The 17,728-nt window shown below is 38.5% G+C and overlaps 1 protein-coding gene and 2 long non-coding RNA genes across 4 annotated transcripts in view; 1 reads left to right on the plus strand and 2 right to left on the minus strand.

The window, feature by feature from the left end:
* The window catches only part of LOC147336347 (uncharacterized), a 397,968-nt gene that overhangs the window by 221,459 nt on the left and 158,781 nt on the right, over window positions 1-17,728 (plus strand). The gene's annotated exons all lie outside the window — the stretch shown is intronic.
* LOC147336365 (uncharacterized) lies at window positions 2,247-12,943 on the minus strand. 2 transcript variants are annotated; one of them, XM_086287022.1, is made up of 4 exons: window positions 5,711-12,943; window positions 4,044-4,160; window positions 3,824-3,927; window positions 2,247-3,719 (listed from the first exon to the last, which is right to left on the minus strand). In XM_086287022.1, exons 1-2 carry the CDS (start codon window positions 12,941-12,943, stop codon window positions 4,155-4,157), a joined length of 7,239 nt encoding a protein of 2,412 aa, XP_086143148.1. In that variant the 3' UTR covers window positions 2,247-3,719; window positions 3,824-3,927; window positions 4,044-4,154. The 2 variants fall into 2 exon arrangements, with proteins under 2 accessions (XP_086143148.1, XP_086143147.1); XM_086287021.1 differs by lacking the exons at window positions 2,247-3,719; window positions 3,824-3,927; window positions 4,044-4,160 and adding an exon at window positions 5,460-5,627.
* Window positions 13,029-15,223, minus strand: LOC147336366 (uncharacterized). Its single transcript, XR_015128535.1, has 3 exons — window positions 14,941-15,223; window positions 14,176-14,203; window positions 13,029-13,747 (listed from the first exon to the last, which is right to left on the minus strand). It is a non-coding gene; the product is annotated as an uncharacterized LOC147336366 (long non-coding RNA).

Genomic DNA, 17,728 nt, shown 5'->3' on the forward strand with positions numbered 1-17,728 from the left:
CCTCTCACTCTAGCAGTTGAGCTGCCTCACTCTAGCCCCAACATTCCGTCCCATACACACCCATTATAAACTCTGAAACGGGTGAAAAAACATCATGAAACTTAAACTGGAACTGAAGAAAAAGTATAATAGATATTGAAAAGATAAATACAAGTTGAATAGTTGAATGTCTTGTCTTCGTTTTAAAGTTTGAATGGTGGCTCTATGTCAACGTATGTTGAAGTAGATATAGTTTAAAAATGAGTAAGTTGAATGAGGATTTGAAGGGTCTCCCCATTGAAATACATTATAAATTTTTGTTGAAAAAAGTTGAATAAAATTAAAAATATAAATGTTAAAAATGAGAAAAATAGAAGCAGTGTTGTCCAAAAGAATAGGAATCTAACGGTGTTTGAATGGTTTTTCTAAGTTGAACGGTTTTGAAGGAGATAGATTACAAAAAACGTACGGAATACAGAATAATAACTAGAAAGTGCATTTTCTGAAGAAACTGCAGTGTGAATGCTTGAATCTGAATGTATGCACTGAAATGAATTAATTGCTGAATTTTGAGTTAAAAATTTTGAATGAGATAAAAAAAAATCCGAATTTAACGTGAAAACAAAAGTGCTGAACTGCTAAAAGCTGAAGGTTACACAGAAGAAGAAGTTGGAAAAAAGCTGAAAATGTTTTAATTGTAAATTAGAAAAACCTCAGAACTGAGAAAAGAAAATTCAGAGTCAGAAAACATCTGAAAGAACATTAAAAGGTCATATTCTTTGAATCACTGAATGAGTAAAATGTGATCCCTCCGCTTGGATCCACACAGTTTAAAAAATGTAAATGTCTGAGCTTTGAAAGACAATGTTGGAAAGAGAACAACGATGGTGACATTTTGAGGGTAAAATGATGGCTTTAACACTGTGGACACAGCAGCAGTTGAAAGAGAAGTGTTTAAGATGAATCTTGGCAGAGTGGCAGAGAGAGCTCGTTAAGCAGGCAGGTGTGAGCCTGGTTGCTATAGTGACCGCACCCAATGGCTCCATACACACGTACACAGACATGCGCCTCACTTTTGCTGCTTAAAATGAACAGAAACGTCAGCCCTAAACAAATCGCTCCCAAATGAAAAGTATAGGTCGTGTTGACAAAATTCTTTCACCGTGAGCGGCAGCAATGTCTAGTCTACTGAATTCTCAGTTTTCATGTCTGTGGAGTTTATTATATGGACGTGGTGACAGTGGAAAGACACCATGCTCTTCTGATTTTCAAACAAACCTTCTGAGCCATTTTAACATTAGAGTCTATGGAAGAGTTGGAGGGAGGAGGCTGTGCATTGGTGACATTTATGAAAGAACCATAACACCTAGTACAATAGTAAACACATTGGATGAAAGAGGACAGCCATGGCTACGTTTTGAGGGTAAAATCATACCTGTAGAGCAAACGCTGCGGACACAGCAGCAGTTTTAAAAAAGATTTTAAGATTATTTTTTTTGCTCCTCTCACTCTAGCAGTTGAGCTGCCTCACTCTAGCCCCAACATTCCGTCCCATACACACCCATTATAAACTCTGAAACGGGTGAAAAAACATCATGAAACTTAAACTGGAACTGAAGAAAAAGTATAATAGATATTGAAAAGATAAATACAAGTTGAATAGTTGAATGTCTTGTCTTCGTTTTAAAGTTTGAATGGTGGCTCTATGTGAACGTATGTTGAAGTAGTAAGAGTTTAAAAATGAGTAAGTTGAATGAGAATTTGAAGGGTCTCCCCATTGAAATACATGGGAAATTTTTGTTGAATAAAGTTGAATAAAATTAAAAATATAAATGTTAAAAATGAGAAAAATACAAGCAATCATGTCCAAAAGAATAGGAATCTAATGGTGTTTGAATGGTTTTTCTAAGTTGAACGGTTTTGAAGGAGTAGGCTTTCAAAAAACGTACGGAATAGATAATAAAATATAAGAATAAAGATTAGAAGAACAATACTGTGAATGCTTTTCAAGCATTCACACTAATAAATAAAATAGAATAAAGATTAGAAGAACAATACTGTGAATGCTTTTCAAGCATTCACACTAATAAAGATTAGAAGAACAATACTGTGAATGCTTTTCAAGCATTCACACTAACTAGAAAGTGCATTTTCTGAAGAAACTGCAGTGTGAATGCTTGAATCTGAATGTATGCACTGAAATGAATTAATTGCTGAATGTTAAGTTAAAAATCTGAATGAGCTGGAAAATACAGAATTTTTAACCTGCAAATAAAAGTGCAGAACCTTTGAAAGCTGATGTTCACACAGAAGAAGTTGGAAAAAGCTAAGCATGTTTAAAATGTAAATAATAAAAAGATGAGTAATGACAAAAGAAAATTTAGAGTCAGAAAACCTCTGAATGAATATTAAAAGTTCATATTCTTCTAATTGAAATGAACTTAAAAGATGAACAAACATTCTGCAGAAAATACAAACTTTAATATACAGCATGATGTTTTTCATCATAGTATTACATACATCAATTTGTTTTGTATGTCATAGAAAATAACGTAAAAATCTTAAGTCATATTTTACAGCTTCTTTCTGAAAAGGACTGGTAGAATAAAGAAAAATAACTAAATTAAATAACTAAATAAAAAATAATGAGCAACATATGAAATACATGAAAATTCAACTTTTAAAACCACAATCCTGAACCTTTAAATTGTGTTGGTTTCTTAGAACATGGCTGAACAGCTGTTTCTATCGGTCTACTTAATCTTCTGATCTGTCTACACATCTTTTTATTACTCATTCTTTTTTATGTTTTAATGTAAACAGAGTCCACACAGTGGTAAAAGAGAACTGTATAGAGATTTGTGAGTAAACTCAAATGAAAGCCTAAGGTGGTGACACAGTTTAACACATGCAAATAATCAAATAAACACATTAGTCCTTTTTGTGAACATGGATAAATAAGTATCAATACAGCATTGTTCAGCCATGCCACTAAATGCTTTTTTACACATTGTTTTAACCTGGGCTCAGACACAAAGTCCCAAATTTAGTTAGTCCCTGACTTTGAGTTGTGGTTATGACTAATTATTATACACAAGGCTTTATCTATCTAAACTCTAAGGACACAAATATGAAAAAACCTATACTTACCAGCTGATACCCCACACTACACACTAGGTGTGCCATGTGACCTGAAACTTTGGTACAAAATCATCATAATCATTCTGTTAACACTGTTTTTTAACACTGTTTGTGTTGCTGTTCAGCAGTTTAAAATGTTTTAGATTGGATTACATGGAATGAATTTGAATTTTCTTGGGGGTTTTTGTATGTGTTTCGTTCTCAGCAGATTTTTTCTTCCATACTGTTGAATTCCAGTTACCACATTTCTGGTCATATGACATCCCAAGTGCCCACTTAAAAAAATCCCCACAGTTAATTCAACATTAAAACAAAATAAAAAAATGTTAAATAAATAAAGGTTTGCTCTGTGATGAAATATTAAATAAGCATACATTGTACAGAGCACTAACAATGAAAACAATCCTTTAGCCTGTTGATCAGAGAGAGGCAGTCATTATGTCCATTTAAAACCTGTAATCACAGAGCACAATGTTTCTGTGAAACTATGAAGTCCCATATGATCCTCATCATGTCCAGTGACTTCAGAGTGGATCCTCCCTGTCATCCGGCCAGTGTTTGATGTGTGGCAAGCAGCACAGAAGCAGGATAGCTGAGGACTTTAAAAGAAGAGCAGAAAACGGGAACATATGTAGTTGTAAATGTAAATATCAGTGATACTTGTCTTGTCAAAGGGAATAAAATAATGAAAATGTTAACTTACACACTCATTTAGGGAGGATCTTGACACTGCACAGAGGAGGCACAGTCAGTCTGACAATGATGGTGATCTCCAGGGATGTTTTCCTGCAGCAACATTCCTGCCAACTGGCCGTATGATCCAGAGTAGTTGGTTTGTAATGAACAGAAAGGTGTATATGTTAGGTAGTGTGCACTCAGAGCTGGTCCTAAGAAACAAACACATCCTGTAATAAACTGAATACCTGTAGTAGTGCTGCTGCAAATATGAAGCCCTTCTATCATGAGTGGTTTCAAAGAAGGTGTTTTGGAGGCTCGGTCACAGAAACTGTGCAGTCTGTTCAGTCCTGAGTGTCTCAGCTCTGATGGGGATGGATCACAGAGGGAAACACCTGAGTACAGACATTACAATACACTCTAACACTCCTAAGGTCAAGTGAAAACACAATTTAAACACTTTACAAAGAATGAATACATGTTTTCATGGAAATTATGTCATTAACCCTTTTTGTTGTGAGTAAATCTCACCGACTGCTTGTGGGACAAGCTAGAAGGAGGACTTATCACAGAATGTCTCCTGTGCTCCAGATGTGAAGTCTCACGCTCTGATCGTACGGCGATGAAGATGGTGATGATGAAGCCTCTCTGATCTGTGGCATTACAGTTTCTAGCTGCTATGTGCTTCACACTGTTGGATCTTACATGTGAAGCTTGGAGAAGACACAGGAGGACTGTGTCTCTCTTAAAAAAGAAAAAGAAAAAAGGAAACCTAACACCCCCCCCCCCTCAGCTCCCACCGTAACCCCCCCCCCCCCCCCCCCCCACTCAACTCCCCAACCTCACACCATCCAATGTCTATACAAATGTAGGGTATCAGCTGGTAACAGAAAGCAAGTGTTACATATGTACTACTTATGTAACACTGCTGAAACATTTCTGGCCAGAAATGTGCAGTTATCAACCCAGACCCACCCTAATAAATGCACTGGCCGAAACATGATAAAAGCTCATAAAAATTTATGTTTCATCGAAAGATTTGTCCAAAAATATAATCGTATACTTTTGAAAAAGTTTAAAGTTTATAACAAACCAAAATAATAACATTTTTGTAAATAGTATTTCAAAATAGAGGCACACATAAAGTGGCTTAACTGTCATTATTGCTGTAATTAGGTTTGTTTGTTTGTTTGTTTGTTTGTTTGTTTTTTTAAAAAGCAACCTTTAGTCATTATTGTTCTCTCAGAAACAATGAAGAAGCTGTTGAACATTTATGTGTTGTGTAGGCAATCCTCTGGTCCACCCTCCCTCCCTCCCAGCCACAGTGAGACTGGGGCAGCCTGGCAGGATGTTGAAGCCTGGCTGCAGAGAGGATATGCCTACACTGTTCGTTTCAAACTGCTATATTTGATTTTTCTGACATTTATAGGTTACTGTTAGTGAATTTTAGATTTTCTGTAATAAATAAAATTGTCATCTTTTACTGATATCATTACTTAATTCATGTAATTGTATTTTATGTAAACAATTCAACCATTATACTGCAATGCAGGGCGTCAACTTTTAAATATCGCTCTACTTTCTTAAGTCATTCAAAAATATAGAAATTACTTACTGTATTCAAAGATCTAGATCATGAATCATCACAGGACAATACACAGTATACTGGGTCATGGTAACTATGGTATGTCTTCATGACTCCAGAATGGAGACATCGATCTGACTGAGAAATGAAAATTAGGTCAAGCAGTGTGTTCTTCTCTGTGGTAGGGGCAGTGATGACCTGTGCGTATCCCCTAGACTCAAACAGCTCCAGGATTGGTTTGTTTGCACTGGATAAAACATTCTCATTAAAATCACCACAAACTATGATGGGATGACAGTCCATGATCTCCAATGAGTCTAATAGGCTTACCAGGTTTTTCAGGAATGGCCTCAGAGTGTAGTCTGGAGGTCTGTATACAACTGCAATCAGAGCACTGACTGGTGCTTCAACCTTTAAAGCCAGAAATTCAAGGTCAGTTACATTATGGATGTACTGTTTTTCATGCACTTGAATGTCACTTTTCACATAAACAGCAACTCCACCACCACTTCTGTTTGCCATCTGGGGAAAGTTTGTGTAGGACAGGTGTCTGTTGCGTTTGAACAAATTGTAATTTTCCAAGTGGAGACTCTCTGCGACAAAAGAGCCCCGCAGGTGTGTTTCTGTTAGGCACAAAACATCTGCTAGACACAATTCATGGTGACTTTTGATGTCATTAATGTGAGCTGGCAGTCCCTCTGTATTATGATGAACAATGGTGAAAACCTCTGACCTGCTCAGTGTTTGCCTCACGTGTAGAAGAGGCATCATGTCATCAAGGTTGGCTTGTCTCATGTTCTCAAGCGCTGCAGTGATTTCTGGGTTGGTGAATATTTTTTTCTCTTCCATATCAAGAAGATACAGTCCACTGAGAGACGTCACTCTACTGACAGCTACGTAGGCCATGCCGGGCTCAAAAATGCTCTTAAGAGAGACAACAGCTGATGTAGTTGTCATACCCTGTACCTTATGTATTGTACATGCAAAGGCCAGCTTCACTGGGAACTGTCTTCGTACCACTCCTTTCTGCTTCAGATTCTCCTCTGCTCTCTCAATGTACACCATGTCGTCTGCTGGTGTGCGGTTATTCTTTCCAGATGTCTCATTATCCATTTTAAGTCCAAGCTTGATGATGTGTTGGTCGTTTTCAGAGTGAACTACTCTAAGTAGTATTCCAAAAGCTCCATTAACCAAACCATTTTGTATGTCAATGTTTCTGGTGAGCATGACACGAGCTCCTTCTGCAACTTTCAGTGTGTCTGGTAACTCGTTTTTACCTCCTTTCAATGGTCTGTCTTGAAGTGCCATTCTGCCAGTTCTAGGATCTTTTCTATAATCATCTGCATGGATGTCAATGATATGAGTGTGGAGCAGAGCCAGTGTTGCAGAGTTGTGTGCATCCACTTCTTTATTAGTTGCAAAAATGTGCAACGCATCAGTTGGACAAAGGGCTGGTTCAGTTATGGCCTGTGACAACAAATTTCTATCTGCTTCGCAAAGCTCATCCAACTTTCCTTTCACACGAATTCTGTTCAGCATCTCTGCAAAGACAACATCATCTTTCTGACGCATAATCTCAGTCAGAGTGATCATCTGAAAATGCTCCCGCCACAGGTCGATCTCAGACGGGTCGTGCACACAGAGAGGTTTAGACTGTCGCACTGGGGGTAGCTGATAGAAGTCTCCGACAGCAATGACTGACATGCCTCCAAAGGGTCTCCGAGTCCCTTTGATCTGTTTGAGTCTTGCATCTACATATGCAAACAGATGTCTTGACACCATAGACACTTCGTCAATGACGATTATTTCAGCATTCAAAAGTTCTGATCTGACTTCATCCAGCTGATTGCCAAGTCCCTGAATGGGAGGTTTTAAGCTTCTAGGCAGCTTGAGAAGAGAATGCAGTGTTGTTCCAGAAATGTTAAAAGCTGCAGTCCCAGTGAAAGCAGTTAACAGGACAGTGGGTTTTGATATGTCAACGTCGTCTGCATATCTGGGCACTTTGCTCAGTATCTTAGATGCTTCTGAGTAGATGCATTTGATAAGATGTGATTTTCCTGTTCCAGCACCACCATTAATATAAAAGAAAAACTGCTCTGGATTTAGAGCACAGACTCTTTTAATGCACCAGTCTCTAACTGCATAAAATATGCAGGCTTGCTTCTTGTTCAGATTCTGAAACATCTGACGTAACAATGTGGGATCAATAGCAGGGGGTTCCCTGATGGCTCTGACTTCTGTTGAAGCATCAGCCTGACGGCTGTAGTCGGGCACATCTTCCTGTTCATTTTCATTGTCTCGCTCTCTTTCTTGTTCAACAAGTGGCAACCTTACGAGATCTGATTCAGGTGCCAGATTACACCATTCGTCAGTCACACCTCTGTTCTGCTCATATTCCTCAACAGCGCTCTCGATCTCCTCACTGTTTTTCTCATATTTTTCTCTGTTTCTTTTGACAATGTGTTGCACGTACTCAAGATGGTCAGTACCTGGTAGCTGTACACAGCCAGCACCATAGAAAGCCTGATAGGTTGGCAACGATGGTGTTTTCAGTTCGTGGTCTGAACGATGAGGAAGGTACAGTTTAAGCAGTCTTCCGTAATATTGCTCTGGATGTTTTTCTTGTGAGCAGCGGTGAAATCTGATGATAGCAGGCTTATTGTTTTTGCGCCTTTGCACAAACCCCATCTCATTGAGAAGGGGCAAAACATCTTTACCTTTTTTCTGTTGGCCATAGACAATCCTGCAAGTAGCAGCAAAGTCTGCCATGCACATCTCCTCATACTCTGGTGTTTCAGGTCTGGCTTTGTATTTGTCATTCAAAGATGTCATCCAAACATTGGAAGACTCAGGTGTTGTGTTGTCCAGAACTGACAGGGGACGACTCATTTTCACAGGATTATCATCAGTTGGAATGAATATTACAGCACGTGAGCATTGCTTCATGTGAAGACCACATGCACGAGCAACACACTCCTGTGCACTGATCTCTCGCTTCTTTGAATATGCCTGCATGACGGCTCTCATTTCATCGCACTCATTTACACTGTCCTTATGGGAGTTCTCAATGACAGTTTTCAGGTACTCAGATAGCCCGCCCTCTTTTTTTGATATATATTTCATTAAATAATTTGCAGCACCAAAAGCATCTAAAACAAAGCTTATGTCGATATTACTGTTCCAGGCTTCAAGCAGATGTGGATTATAGCCGTTTATCCAAGAGTCTTTTGGATCACGCTTTAGTATGATCGTACTCCTCATGTTCATTTTATTCAGGTATCTCTCATATTCTGCATGTGTCAACTTGCATCTTTCCAAGAGCTGCTCTAAACTCATGGAAGCAGTTTCAGGTTCATTCAGCAGCTGGTTCAGTGGTCTGAGCTTGTTCTTTGCCGTTTCTACTTCCAGTGCATCATCCTCACTGGGTCTTGTGATCATTGTCTCATTGCAGGGTGGTTTGGGAAAACCAAAACGGCACCCGGAGCTTAAACTCCTAAAGCACGTCTTTGTGTGGTTCTTACTGTGTTTTTGCACTTCTGTTACTTTTTTGTACAGTTCAGGTTGTTTATGTGGATCAGGCAGCTGAGCTGTGATGTATTTGTTTATAAAATCAAGAACAGTTTGCTCATCATCCTCCTCAAACACAGGAGCACCTTCTACCCACAGGAGGCAGTGTATGTGTGGGCTTCCTCTGTGCTGAAACTCAACTCTGTAAAAGTAGTCAATGACTTTGCCAAGTGGCTCTGCGGGAGATAAGAGTAAATCTCTGAATAATGCTTCAACTCTCTTGTCAAACATGCGCATTGTTGTGACAGGATTGCTTCTCAGGATGTCACACTTTGCTGACCAGTCGAGTCCTTCAAAATTCACTTGTTCACCTTGCTGCCTTGTTATTGCCTCGATCACTTCAGGCCAGCGCATTTCAGCAGCTGAAAATGTGCAAAAGAACGTGGGAGTTCCCAACTGTCTGATCATGGCAAAAAGATCTCTTGTTGTTTTCTCCCAATAGGCTGGGGTTCCTCTCAGAGGCTGCATGAATCTCACTGCATCTTTATTTCGCACCAGTTTCTCCACCTCATGTTTATCTTGTAACATGCCTGAGGTTATTTTTCTACCATCTCTGGTCAGAGGCTTTGCCTTCCTTAACTGTACTGTCATGCTGGATGTAGCCAAGTGTATTTCAGTCACAAACTGTGCAAAGAATAAATAGTTTGTGTCTTTGGCAAAACGATCATCAATGCAGAAAAGTCTTGATTTGAAATACCCACTGGGGGATACTTTGATCAGCCTTCTTTCATCAAGTGTGTTTTGGCCTGTAGGAAACTGCACAGGGAAGGCCATGGCCTCCAGTTTAGGTGTTTTGAAAAAACTTATTGGATTGTTTCTCTCTGCAGGAGCAACAGAGTAGATTCCTTCACTGAAACATAATATCTCCTCAGCCACATCAGGGGGCTGCAAACAGGACTCGAGTGCAAAACCACCATTAGTCAGTCCATCTGCTTGCTCTGAATCATCTCTCATCTGTTCATGCGATTGTTCACCATCACAGGGTAACATGTCAATGTCCTGTTCATTTATATTTTGTGCTTCACTCAGTGCATTTTTCTCACAGCTGTCAATTTCCATTAAATCAGCCTCATCATAATCGTCCTCATTCATGTTTTCATCATCATCATCCTCATCATCTTCATCAGGAAGAGTTGGATCACACAGCTCAGCATCATCTCTGATGCTCACATCCTTATACTGTGGATGAATCTGCTTGAGTTTATGCAGTGCTTGCACAAGTTTAGACCAGCTTACAGTCTGAAACAGCTGATGACCTTTGTAAGACAAGCGTCTCTTCAATTTTACTCTCATGACCTGAGAATTAATTCTCAATCGAGGTAGTGTTTCAACAGTTTCCTGTACCTCTGATGGGACACAGACCACATTTCCTCTAATTGCTCTTTGTCTGCCTTTGGGAAGAGGAATGATCTTGGCAAATGGTATGCACTTGGCTATGAGATGTCTCTCCAGTATGTTGAGATCAGAAAGTTCAGCTGGAATATCAGCAAGATCCAACTTATTGGCAACAGCAAGTGCTGGCATGGATCCATTTTTAAGATGATCGTGGCAGGTGTGACATATCCACTCTCTCTTTCTCTCATCAGGCACTTTGCACTGCTCATTTCTGCAGTTTTCATCACAAACATGAACAAACTTTCCTGTCAAACATGTTGCAACTACATGTGGGTTTTTGACATACTTTGACCTTGTGCAGGGTCGCACTTGGTTTGGAAATGAAGCCTTGAAGCATACAGTACATGGGTATGATGGTCCAGCTTTGATTTGTGATTTGAACACAGATATGGCCTCGTTGATCACACTGTTGTCACTCTCTTGGGTTTGTCTGTTCACCCATCTGTATTTCCTTTTTATTTTCATTGCACATCTCATGTTGTGCATAATCCTGAATGCAAGATTACTTTGATACCTGTCTCGCATTAGTTGTTTCATTAGTTGTCTGTGTCTTACTCTGAATGCATTGTCACGTGCATAACGCTGAGTCACTCGAGATCTCTGTCTCTCTCTGAATTCAGGGTTTTCTTGATACCTTTCAGTTATATAGTTTTTTTGTTTTTGTCTAAATTCAGCATTGTCACAGTAGCGTCTTTTAATATATTGTTGTTTTTTCTTTCTGAATTCATCGTTCTCACAGTAGCGTCTTTTAATATATTGTTGTTGTTTCTTTCTAACTGTAGCATTCTCAGAAAAACGTTTTTTAACATATTGTTTTTGTTTCTTTCTGAATTCATCATTTTCACAGTAACGTCTTCTAATATATTGCTGTTGTTTCTGTCTGAATTCATCATTTTCACAGTAACGTCTTCTAATATATTGCTGTTGTTTCTGTCTGAATTCATCATTTTCACAGTAACGTCTTCTAATATATTGCTGTTGTTTCTGTCTGAATTCATCATTTTCACAGTAACGTCTTTTCATATACTGTTGTTGTTTTTGTCTAACTTCAGGATTGTTTTTATATGTCTCGCTTGTGCAAGATTTTTTCTTTTCTTTGTAATCTTTATTTGAAGCATACTTTTGTTGTTCTTTCCTTTTTTGGTTTTCTTTTCTCTGATTTCTGGGTTTCTCTGATGCCATTAATCTTCTTTTCATTTTTTGCCTTTGTTGTTTATTAACTTTTTTCAGTTTTTGTAAAACTATATCAGAAAGGTCACAGGCAGCAACATTTGTTATGGCAGCATTTGATTGACATGAAAAAGCATCACTTGATGGAAGGAAACTTAATTCACTGCATAGTTCTTCAGTTGGTATATTAGGAGGTTCATTCTGATCTTCATATGATGTGAACTGAGTCATGTGGACTTCTTTTTGTTTCACCAGTGGCGTACAAATGGACATTTGACAAAAGATATTTTCAGTCGGATCAGTGGTTGTGTTTCTCCTTGGAGTAGAGGGGTTTGCTTCATCAACAGTTGTATCAGAGTGAGTAGGTGCCACAGCAGTGGCAGCTGTTGGTCTGCAGACTGTGTCTGTGATAGTATCACTCAGGTTGACTGTGCTCATACTGTAGAACTGCACAGGCTTCAGTTCATAGTTACAAGAGGGTGATATCTCCATCATTTCATAAGAATCTTGGAGCCTCTTAATCATGTCACTGAGGAGTGTGAATTTCAGCATCACAGCTGTACCACGATTACGTGACTGTAGTAGTAGAGGAAGACCAATGGGTGTTCTGGGGTGTGGGTCAAAGAAACCATATATGCCTGATGTGGATCTGAACACTGCGATACACAATCCACTCATAATCAGTAAGGCATACTGCACATCTGACAACAGGCAGCTCAGTCCTGCTTCTAAGCTCAGAAAGGTATCTACTGCCTCCTCTGGAGGTTCTTCAAATGTCCCATACCGGGAAGGCTGTGTCATGTCGACATCATACATAGACCTGCGAGCATCAACTTTGTCTGGCAGCTCATCGGTTGCCAAATGAATATTTTTAGGAAATCTTTTCTTGGCCTCTTTGTACATCACATCACCTTTATCCAAGACCAGATTTAGGTCAGCTGTAGTCATGTTTTCATTCTCATGAAGGAAAGCAAGAAATGTGAGTGAGTTACATGTGCACTGCTTGTTTCTGGAGTCTCCATATTTAGGATGAGCCTGGCTGCGAGATGCACAGACATGTATAACAGAGGGCTGGTTTTCAAGGTTCAGTCTTTCTGCATGAGATGGTCCTGCCACATCACTGTGACAGCCTCTTTTCAAAAAATCAGCATAACCCACCTGTGGGTCACATGACACCTCATGTTGTTCATTAAATTCATGCTGCAGTCCACTCTTTACAGCATCAGCATAAGATACCTGTTGTACATGTGCAGGAACATGTTGACCTGCCTGTTTGACACTGTCAGAATTGGTCTTTGTAGACACACTGTCTTCTGCAGAGCTCTGAGGAAAATCAAACTCAGCTTGTTCACATGTTGGTACACTGTGAAACTCATGAAACTTTTTCCAGCGTTGTTTTGCAGCTTGTGACTTTTTCTGCTTCCTTGGCATTTTCACACACCTGCAAGTTTCTTAGTCTTTAGAAAAATTGTTCACAAGATAAGAGTGGCACACACCAGGAGATGTTGTCTTTGTTTTTATATTTCAGTTTTTATTTGTCTTAAACAGTTGTCTTTCGTTTGACAGTTTGTTCTTCAGTTGAGAGAATATTATGCACTCTCTTTATTGGCTTGGCACAACTTAGCAGCAAGCCAAGAGTGAAAAACAGGTAGAGAGAAAATTTAGAAGAGAGAACAGGCAGAGCAGGAGAGACACGGCTGGGAAATCACAATCAAACCGTGAATTAGTTTTCTTTGTTTGTTCAGTTTGTTCTCAGGTAGAGGCAATATATGCACTCTTTATTGCTTTAATGGCTTGGCGTTTTTCAGCAGCAAGCCAAGAGTGAAAAACAGGTAGAGAGAAAATTTAGCAGTGAGAACAGACAGAGCAGGAGAGACACGGCTTTAAATCAAACCGCAGATTTTTCTTTGTTTGTTCAGTTTGTTCATAGGTTGAGGCAAAATATGCACTCTTTATTGCTTTGTTGGCTTGGCGTTTTTCAGCAGCAAGCCAAGAGTGAAAAACAGGTAGAGAGAAAATTTAGCAGAGAGAACAGACAGAGCAGGAGAGACACGGCTTTAAATCAAACCGCAAAAGGATTGTTGGTTTGGCAAAATTTCTCACAAACCACAGAGTGAAATACAGATGGAAAGAAGGCAGAGACAACAGGTGGAGCAGGACAGAGGATAGAGGGGTTGGGGGGTTGGGATGTGAGAGAGAAGACTGGAGATCTGGTCCTTGTTCTTCTTCTGCACACTGTGAACAAAAAACAAGAAACAAATTATTTTATTAAAATTATATCACATGGTAATTGTATGAACTAATTGTGACTACTGAAAAAGGACAAAACAAATATTCAAGCTAAACTGTTGTCGGCTGCCATGTGCAAAAAGTTGCATAATTGGGCACTTTTTAAAAGAATAAATATTTAATTAAATTCAGCAATAATATTTTTAAATACAAATATGATTGAGTGAATCATTAATTAATCACATGTAGTGTGACTACAAAAATGTACGAAAAAAATATTTTAGCCCAATTGTTAAGCTGCACTTATGTGTATTTATTATAAAATTGTGTTTAAAAGGTCTAGCACAAAGTTTGAACCCATCACTTTACATCTTATATTAGTCAGATTATTTTATTATTTTGGTCTACTTCTCTTACAGTATGTGCACACCTACCAGGCAAAGCACAGTGTCAGTCAGGTTCCTGAAAGTGTAACACGAGAAATAATACGTTAGTTGTCTGTACAGTGTTATCAGACTAACAGAAATACAAAGCCCACACGACATGATACACTGAACTTATAGTCAGCAGGGTAATTATAGAGTAATATAGCACACCAACTGATACAGCAGCCATTTTACAATTCAAACTAATTAACTGAAGTATTGCCACTTATGTAAGGCTACTGTTAGACTGTTACTAGCCTTAGCATTGCTGCTAGCGCTAGCATTCCGGCTAGCATTAGCACTTCAGTTAGTGTTAGCAATGCAGCTAGCGTTAGCATTGCAGCTAGCGTTAGCATTGCAGCTAGCGTTAGCAATGCTACTAGCGCTAGCACTCTTACTGTTAAAACTGAGCCACAATGGCAATAATAAAGCTCATTTCTTACTTTTGTCTCACTGACCGGCAAGAAATATCACAGGAATATTATTTTTGTCAGTTAACAAGTGCTAAGGCTAGTGTTAGCACTATAGCTAGCGTTAGCATTGTTGCTAGCATTAGCATTGTTGCTAGCATTAGCATCGAAGCTAGCGTTAGCACTGCTGCTAACAGCAAAACATCATAAACGTATATAAATGATAGCGAAGGTTATTCTTTTTTCTTTCTTCTTTGAATTCTTTTTAACTCTGTTGGACTTGATATGTGAGTTTAAATGTCAAACATGTATTTTTTTCCATCATAAAAATAAAACACTGCAGTACTGAGTGTACTGTACTTACCACAGCAGAGAGCGAAGCGGAATGACGACAGTTGGTCCAGTGATAGGTTAAAAACAGATGAGGCGTTCAGGTGGTGCTTGGAAATTTGACCATCAGTTTGAACAGCAATAATGAGCATATACATGTCTGTGTGTTGGTCTCTGTGTGTGACAGACATAGAGAGATAGAGGGAAAAAATACACTATACTAGTGTACAAATTGGTACTTTTTGCCCAAGTATAAGCGAATGAGTGACATACAGAAAAACAGGGCAACTGGCATTAAATGAGCAAATAAAAAGTATTAAATCTTGAACTGTTTTGTGGGTTTTATTTTAAGACTACTTTGAGTGTTTTCGTGGGGAGATAAACTATACAGACTATAAACAGAAACATTAAATGAGATTAGATTAGTTAAACGTTAGTTAAAAGGTGGGGAAATTAACTACAGACCAATAGATGCTGAGAGCTTTAATTATCCAGTCAGAAAGGATGATTTTGAAGTCATCAACTGACTCCAACTGCCCAGATCTGAAAAACCTTTGTGCCAATCACAATGCTCTACTTACTTTTGTCTCACATATACTAACTAGTGACAAACTATTAATCTGTGGCAAAACCCTGTCAAATCTGTCTTATTGTACTATTGAAAAAGTTAATCTTACTACAATCTAACATTTTTAGGTTTAACCTTGGCAGAGTGAGAGAGAGCTCGTTAAGCAGGCAGGTGTGAGCCTGGTTGCTATAGTAACTGCACCCAATGGCTCCATACACACGACACAGACATGCGCCTCACTTTTGCTGCTTAAAATGAACAGAAAAGTCAGGCCGAAACAAATTCTTCCCAAATGAAAAGTACATGTCGTGTTGACAAAATTCTTTCACCGTGAGCGACAGCAATGTCTAGTCTACCAAATTCTCAGTTTTCATGCCTGTGGAGTTTATTATATGGGCGTGGTGACAGTGGAAAGACACCATGCTCTTCTGATTTTCAAACGAACCTTCAGAGACATTTTAACATTAGAGTCTATGGAAGAGTTGGAGGGAGGAGGCTGTGCATTGGTGACATTTATGAAAGAACCATAACACCTAGTACAATAGTAAACACATTGGATGAAAGAGGACAGCCATGGCTACGTTTTGAGGGTAAAATCATACCTGTAGAGCAAACGCTGTGGACACAGCAGCAGTTTTAAAAAAGATTTTAAGATTAATTTTTTTGCTCCTCTCACTCTAGCAGTTGAGCTGTCTCACTCTAGCCCCAACATTCCGTCCCATACACACCCATTATAAACTCTGAAACGGGTGAAAAAACATCATGAAACTTAAACTGGAACTGAAGAAAAAGTATAATAGATATTGAAAAGATAAATACAAGTTGAATAGTTGAATGTCTTGTCTTCGTTTTAAAGTTTGAATGGTGGCTCTATGTCAATGTATGTGGAAGTAGTAAGAGTTTAAAAATGAGTAAGTTGAATGAGGATTTGAAGGGTCTCCCCATTGAAATACATTATAAATTTTTGTTGAATAAAGTTGAATAAAATTAAAAATATAAATGTTAAAAATGAGAAAATTAGAAGCAGTCATGTCCAAAATAATAGGAATCTAACGATGTTTGAATGGTTTTTCTAAGTTGAACGGTTTTGAAGGAGTAGGCTTTCAAAAAACGTACGGAATAGATAATAATAATAAAATAGAATAATAATAAAGATTAGAAGAACAATACTGTGAATGCTTTTCAAGCATTCACACTAATAATAAAGATTAGAAGAACAATACTGTGAATGCTTTTCAAGCATTCACACTAATAATAAAGATTAGAAGAACAATACTGTGAATGCTTTTCAAGCATTCACACTAATAATAACTAGAAAGTGCATTTTCTGAAGAAACTGCAGTGTGAATGCTTGAATCTGAATGTATGGACTGAAATGAATTAATTGCTGAATTTTGAGTTAAAAATATTGAATGAGATTTAAAAAAAAACAACAAAAAAAACCCGAATTTAACCTGAAAACAAAGGTGCTGAACTGCTAAAAGCTGAAGGTTACACAGAAGAAGAAGTTGGAAAAAAGCTGAAAATGTTTTAATTGTAAATTAGAAAAACCTAAGAAATGAGAAAAGAACATTTAGAGTCAGAAAACATCTGAAAGAATATTAAAAGGTCATATTCTTTGAATCACTGAATGACTAAAATGTGATCCCTCCACTTGGATCCACACAGTTTAAAAAGTTTACATCTCTGAGCTTTGAAAGACAAGATGTTGGAAAGAGAACAACGATGGCGACGTTTTGAGGGTAAAATGATGGCTGTAACACTGTGGAGACAGCAGCAGTTGAAAGAGAAGTGTTTCAGATGAATCTTGGCAGAGTGAGAGAGAGAGCTCGTTAAGCAGGCAGGTGTGAGCCTGGTTGCTATAGTGACCGCACCCAATGGCTCCATACACACGGACACAGACATGCACCTCACTTTTGCTGCTTAAAATGAACAGAAAAGTCAGGCCGAAACAAATCGTTCCCATATGAAAAGTACAAGTCGTATTGACGAAATTCTTTCACCGTGAGCGACAGCAATGTCTAGTCTACTGAATTCTCAGTTTTCATGCCTGTGGAGCTTATTATATGGACGTGGTGACAGTGGAAAGACACCATGCTCTTCTGATTTTCAAAAGAACCTTCTGAGCCATTTTAACATTAGAGTCTATGGAAGAGTTGGAGGGAGGAGGCTGTGCATTGGTGACATTTATGAAAGAACCATAACACCTAGTACAATAGTAAACACATTGGATGAAAGAGGACAGCCATGGCTA

This window comes from Aulonocara sp. 'chitande type north' Nkhata Bay, linkage group LG3 (genome assembly GCF_057382095.1).
Source record: "Aulonocara sp. 'chitande type north' Nkhata Bay isolate Kocher_YH1m ecotype deep benthic linkage group LG3, A_spYH_male_GT1.1, whole genome shotgun sequence".
In the NCBI taxonomy this organism is placed as follows: Eukaryota; Metazoa; Chordata; class Actinopteri; order Cichliformes; family Cichlidae; genus Aulonocara; species Aulonocara sp. 'chitande type north' Nkhata Bay.

Bases quoted from the DNA above. Each gene is read 5' to 3' on its own strand.
- LOC147336365 (XM_086287021.1), bottom strand. From the start codon at position 12,943: ATGCCAAGGAAGCAGAAAAAGTCACAAGCTGCAAAACAACGCTGGAAA. The intron at 5,628-5,710 runs GTAAGCCTATTA...TGTTTTATCCAG, and splicing joins GGCCATTCCTGAAAAACCTG to TGCAAACAAACCAATCCTGG.